Raw genomic sequence first — 6,433 nt, forward strand, 5'->3', positions numbered from 1 at the left:
CTGTTTAAAAGACAGATTGACCTAGATCTAATTATCTTTAGAATTTTACATCAGTCGTCGTAGGAAGTAGGAAGATTGGCACTCGTCATCAGCAGGGATCCATATAATTTTGTAAGTTTGGATCAAGCAGCAAGGATTTGCAAGTGACTTTGTGGTATGTCTTTACTCATCATTTATGTTTCCGTGTATTTTATGTTTAGTTATATCATCTAAAAGACTAAAACCAATAGGGATTGGGCGGCTTAGTTAATTTAGTTAAGCTGATCATGGTTTCCATTTGTTCCTATTCAAGTCATCCCATCAATTGTACTCAGTTCTGGATAAGAATAGTGCAGTGCAGTACAGTAGATGAGCTACTGAATAAATATAATGCATCATAATTTAGTTAAGTGTGTGTTAATCCTTCAAATCAAAGTTTCACTCAGTTGTTTGTATCTCTACAATTTAATTGAGCTACTTCAGCACCAAGAATCATTGATTGCAACTTTTATTCCAATACTATGTTTATTTAACCCTCATTTCTTGACTTATAAATTGTTATTTCTCAGATTGCAGAATATATTTCCCTAGTTTCCACATTATGGATACATCTCTAAGTGACTTCGATAGTTTCAGCGAGAGCAGCAGTTATGATGATCAGGATTATGTTGAGTATCTGTATGGTGGGCATGCCTGTTCTATTCTTTCAAGTCTTGAGGAAAGCATCGGTAAAATCGATGATTTCCTCTCCTTTGAGAGAGTGTTCATGTATGGGGACATTGTATGCTCAGAAAAAGACCCATCTGGACAGATGGGAAAAGTGGTCAACGTCGAGATGACTGTTGACCTGGAAAATATTTATGGAAGCAAAATACGAGATGTTAACTCAAAAGATCTTCTGAAAATACGTTCCATTTCAGTTGGGGATTATGTAGTGATGGGCCCATGGCTTGGGAAAGTGGAAAAGATTGTCGATAAAATTACAGTTCTCTTTGATGATGGTGCAAAGTCTGATTTCTCAGCAGAAGGTTCAGAAAGACTCACACCTATTTCCCCTGATTTAGTTGAAGACCCACAATATCCTTTCTACCCGGGACAAAGGGTTCAAGTTCAGTCTGTATCTGCCTCCAGGTCAACCAACTGGTTATGCGGTATGAAAAGTGGCAAAAGAGAGCAAGGTACCATTTACGCTGTGGAGGCCGGAGTCGTGCATGTAGATTGGATTGGCTGTGGCAGTCTTGGTTGTGAAAAGATGCCCAGCCCTCCAAATTTGCAGGACTCAGAAAAGTTGACCTTGTTGTCTTGCTTCTCCCATGCAAAGTGGCAGCTTGGAGATTGCTGTGTACTTCCAGTTGCTGACTCTTTGCGACAAAGTATTCAAAGCTCACCTTCCTGTGGAACAATGGAAGAGGATAGGCAGCTAAACAAGGCATCTCAGAAAAGTAATAAGAGCTTAACTGTTCCGCAAGTTGCTGTAATTTCAAGGACAAGGACAAAAGTTGATGTTTTATGGCAGGATGGAAGCGTGGCTATTGGATTGGACTCAGATTCTGTTTTTCCTGTCAATATTGTGGACGCTCATGAGTTTTGGCCAGAGCAGTTTGTGCTTGAGAAGGGAATGGGTGATGAATCGTCTGTTCCCAGTCCAAAAAGGTGGGGTGTGGTGAGATGTGTTGACGCAAAGGAGCGAACTGTGAAGGTAAAATGGACAACATTTTCCTTGAATGAACCAAATAACTATAGGGTAGAGCAAAGTGAAGAAATTGTGAGTGCATATGAATTGATGGACCATCCAGACTACTCATACTGTTTGGGTGATGCGGTTTGCAAGTTTTGTGAGGATCAGCTTTTCAGTCTTGATGGAAAGAGTTTAAGTACACATATGTTTTCTGAGACTGGCATGGACTGCAACTCTGATCTTAAGAATGTTGATACTGGAAAAGATAATTTGGATATCCCTAGTTATGATCACTTATCTTGCATTGGTATTATTGTTGGCTTCAAAGATGGCGATATTGAAGTAAAATGGGCTACTGGTTTTACAAGCATGGTAAGGGTGCTCTTCTTTCTATTCTTTTATTTTTGGGGGGTTAAACCCTGTTTCTGTCTCTTTGTTTCCCGTAGCTAAAAGTGAGTATGACATTTAACTTGATTGGAAATTCAAAAGGATACTTACTGTTTATTGACATTAGCACTCATGTTTTGCTGATTTCCTACAATCATTTCATTACTATTCCTTTTCACATTGTTTATCAAATTTGACTTTTTTTGGTTTAAAGTTGATAAGAGGAAAGAGCTTGAAATTTGCAACCAAAAGGGTTTAGTTTTTTGAAGGAATATTGTTCATGTGATAAGTATTGAAAGTAACAAATAATGTACCAAGGGGTAAAATGCTTTGAGAAACCTCTTCCTAATTTTTTATTTATGTCTTGAGCTGGCTCAAATCTTGTCTTTATTCATATATACTCATCAGGTTGCACCCTTTGAGATCTACCGGATAGATAAATGTGAGGCTGCTGTTTCCATCACTGCACCCCATGCTGAAAATGCTGAGCCATCAGGTGTGGAGATGAATTCAAATGAAAGTCAACTTTCAAAGGATGAGGAAAAGGTCAGTCTAATTGCCTCACCGTGTGTTGTGCCTTAGGTGTGATTGCAAGATCATTTGGCATCCACATTAAAGGCAGCTTAATATTGCATGGATTTTCATTAGTTATTTGTATCCTTACTTCATAATCTTCAACTTCTCGTGTGAAAGTTTGACAGAATTAAATTTTTGAAATTCAGGACTTGTTGAAGTTTGGTGGCAACAGTGAAAGTTGCAATGAGAGCTTGTGGGACTCTGGTTCCTGTTTGCTTTCTCGAACTGCTGTTGGCTTTTTCTCTAGTATCACCTCAAGTCTTTTTGGCTCCTTGAGCACATCACTGTTTGGTACATACCAAACTATATCAGAAGAAGGGCAGAAATCAAGGATTGTTGATGAGGAGGAAGTCATAGAAGTTAGCAATGTGAATGCAGGAATTCCTGCATTTGAGGTAGGAGACTTGAAGGCTTCACCTGAAATGGAGCTAAAGCAAGGACAGGAAACAACTGAGGGCCAAAAAGATGATGCTTTGCCGTCTTCCAGCAAGCTGCCTGAACATTTTCAACAGTTTGATGTGGTCACTGGTTTCTCAGACCACCATTTTGCAGATGGTGCTGGAAAGGCCCAGTTATCCCAGGTACAATATATTTTTGTAGTTTTTTCCCAAGTGAACATGTCTGCTTAGTGTTCTTTTTACTGTTCTCATTTCTGTTCTTTAATCTTTCTATTACTTCGCAGGTGAGAAGAGGTTGGCTGAAGAAGGTCCAGCAAGAGTGGAGCATTTTGAAACATGATCTTCCTGGTGAGGATTTCAACCTATTTTTCTGTTCAAGTATGTCGAATGATGATATAGTTTACCCTGTCTACCTATGTTTTTGGCAAGTATAAGTCATGCTTGTTGAGCTAAAAGATGGTTGAATGGGGAATAGAATATCATAACATTGACACTGGTGAAGCTACTCAAATGTACTAAAACGAGGGAAAATTTTGAAGAGCAATAAGCCAGTCGTTCAATGAGAATTTACAAAATGTGCAACTAGAATTTTAATACCTGAAATATTGTTCTTCTGTAGCTTATGGAATATGAGAAATATCAGTTGTTCTGTAGTTCATGTACTAAAGGCAAATGTTAATTCCTTTGATAGGGCAGTCCCCAAGTTTTGTGTTTTGTCTGTAGCTTTTGGGGGAGAGGGGCTGAGATATAGAACCTAAGTTTACCATAACTCGACTGTGCTATATCTTTTTCTTTTCTGGGATAAAGCTGCACAATATCTGATTGTATCAACAAGAAGCCTCTTTATCATTGAATATATGGTTTATAGTGCATGTCTTTGGCTATTTATCCACACTGACTTTATCAAAACTTTAAACAGAGTCTATCTATGTACGCGTCTATGAGGACAGAACTGATTTGATTCGAGCAGCCATTATTGGTGCACCTGGGACTCCGTATCATGATGGACTGTTCTTCTTTGATATTTACCTACCTCCGGACTATCCTCATGAGCCACCTGTAAGTAAATCTCTATAGCTTGTATGATAATCTGTAACATGATGCACAAGTTGTTGCTTATTTCCACAATATGCTGAATCCATATTATATGTATTATAAGATCTTACACAGTTAGGTGTCCAGTTATCTAACTCCGCCATCCAATTGTGAAATCCATCTGTTTTGTGATTTATAAGATCGAGCATACACCTTCTAGATAAAGCTTAATGAGATTTTGCAAAAATGAAATTGTGCAGATGGTCTACTATCACTCTGGCGGGCTTCGTGTCAATCCCAACTTGTATGAGTCAGGAAAGGTCTGTCTTAGTCTCTTAAATACATGGACGGGCTCTGGAAATGAAGTGTGGAACCCCAAAAGTTCCACGATTCTACAAGTTCTCCTCTCTCTTCAAGCTCTTGTGCTCAATGAAAAGCCTTATTTCAATGAGGCTGGATATGATGCGCAGATTGGAAAAGCTGATGGTGAAAAGAACTCAGTTAGCTACAACGAGAATGCTTTCCTTGTCACCTGCAAGTCCATGTTATACCTACTCCACAAGCCACCCAAGGTAAATGATTTACATTCCAATTTTCGTCATGGCATGTTTAAATTTCAGATAAAAAGCACGTACAGAAGAGGCATATTTGTTAAGAACTGGAATTTGGACTCTGGCAACATAAATCTCTAATTACCACCAAGAATTTTTATATTCTAACAATAGAGGCACTTCCCTTTTAATCTGAAAGTTTCTGAATTGCTTGGTCAATTATGCTGCAGCATTTTGAGGCACTCATGGGAGAGCACTTCGGTAAAAGATGGAAACACATTTTGTTGGCTTGTAAGGCGTACATGGATGGTGCACCCGTTGGTTCTGCGTTTCAACCCAAAAATGAAGACGAAGAACCAATAAAAGGAAGCTCTACAGGGTTCAAGATTATGCTTGGCAAGCTTTACCCTAAACTCGTGGTGGCATTTTCTGACAAAGGCATCGATTGCACTCAGTTGTCCGATTAAGAGCAGCTATGAACCTATGTAATAAAAACCTTACCAATATGTTTACAATTTCAGTATTTGGACTGGCCCTGATGTGGTTTTGCTATGTTAATTTAAAGCGTGCAGATGTGTGTTGTGGGCTTGTTTGGGGAGGGGGAGGGGTTTGTGAGTAATGAGTATTTGAACCATATTTGTGTATATATGCATTGTAACTGTAATATATTGTAGCTTGAATAAATGGTTGAACCTTGTGACTGTATGTTTACTATGTTATCCAGTTGTCTTGGAACTTCTGGTCTCAACATGTTTTGTTTACCACTTGTGTCCAAATTGCATAAAGGTGTACACTATAGCAAAGTACGCCAACTTTCCAATGGCTGGTTCAACTTTGTGTTGTAAGGAAAGGTTATATCAATTCTCCATCAATAGGTAGATTTTTTCTTCTAAAAATCACTTTTTTCTACAGGTGGATTCATTTTATGTTCTTACTCCTTGTCACAAGAGTGATACTCCTAAGCATTGGTCTCACTGCTCTCTTTTCTCTTTTTTTTTCCACTTGTAAGTAAATGGTTATATTTAAATACTTCTCCATCTTGTTAAATTAAAATACGTGTTGGCAATAGTGACATACATCAACTTAGATATCTTCGCTAATCTCGCCAATGAATAGCTGAGATCATTCTTCAAAACACAGATATACTATTTTTTTTTAAAAGAAAAGAAAATGTTAACAAATGTTGCATATGTTTATCTGACAAAGATATTTCACTTGAAAAAAATAAGAGGTAAATTAAGGTTAGGAGGGTTTCCCATGAATCAAATCAAAGAAACCGTTGGTATTAAAGTAAAAATAAATGGAACTGTAAAGAACGTTTATTGCATGCTAATTGACTTCAGAATTTGGTGAAAAGCTTTCAAATATGTTATGTTATCATTGAAATGCAAATAAAGCAAGTTAATCTTCATCTCTTTTAATTTTTCAACTATATTGAACCTTCTTATTTCCATTTCCACTAGTATAAAATCACAACTAGAAATTAACCATAATAAATACTCGTCAATTGAGGTGAGGAATCACAAAATATTTTTTCCCTAAAAACTGTTTATAATTTACCTCATCTATTAACAGACTATGCTTCAATAACAATTGGTTTGGATCACTAATACAAATCCGTTATCTATCTATTATGTCTTGTCCAGGTCTACTTCATTCAAATATTAAATTACTTATCTTTTTGAATAAATTATGAATTGAAGTTCTCTGGATCTCACACTTCTCTCTAAAAAAAAAAACGTATAGGTGTCTTGTAATAATACAAAAGACTTATGACAAAATAACATGCCTAATATAAGCTCGATGAGTCCGCGACTTAAGTAGCACAA

At 37.3% G+C, this 6,433-nt stretch overlaps 1 protein-coding gene across 1 annotated transcript; it reads left to right on the top strand.

Moving 5' to 3' along the window:
• Positions 1 to 506: 506 nt before the first annotated feature.
• On the top strand, positions 507 to 5,315 carry LOC132045198 (probable ubiquitin-conjugating enzyme E2 24). Its single transcript, XM_059435744.1, has 7 exons — positions 507 to 2,029; positions 2,453 to 2,590; positions 2,767 to 3,201; positions 3,303 to 3,366; positions 3,938 to 4,077; positions 4,314 to 4,625; positions 4,835 to 5,315. Exons 1-7 carry the CDS (start codon positions 581 to 583, stop codon positions 5,069 to 5,071), a joined length of 2,775 nt encoding a protein of 924 aa, XP_059291727.1. The 5' UTR covers positions 507 to 580; the 3' UTR covers positions 5,072 to 5,315.
• Positions 5,316 to 6,433: the final 1,118 nt, after the last annotated feature.

The sequence above is a fragment of the Lycium ferocissimum genome, chromosome 2 (assembly GCF_029784015.1).
Source record: "Lycium ferocissimum isolate CSIRO_LF1 chromosome 2, AGI_CSIRO_Lferr_CH_V1, whole genome shotgun sequence".
In the NCBI taxonomy this organism is placed as follows: Eukaryota; Viridiplantae; Streptophyta; class Magnoliopsida; order Solanales; family Solanaceae; genus Lycium; species Lycium ferocissimum.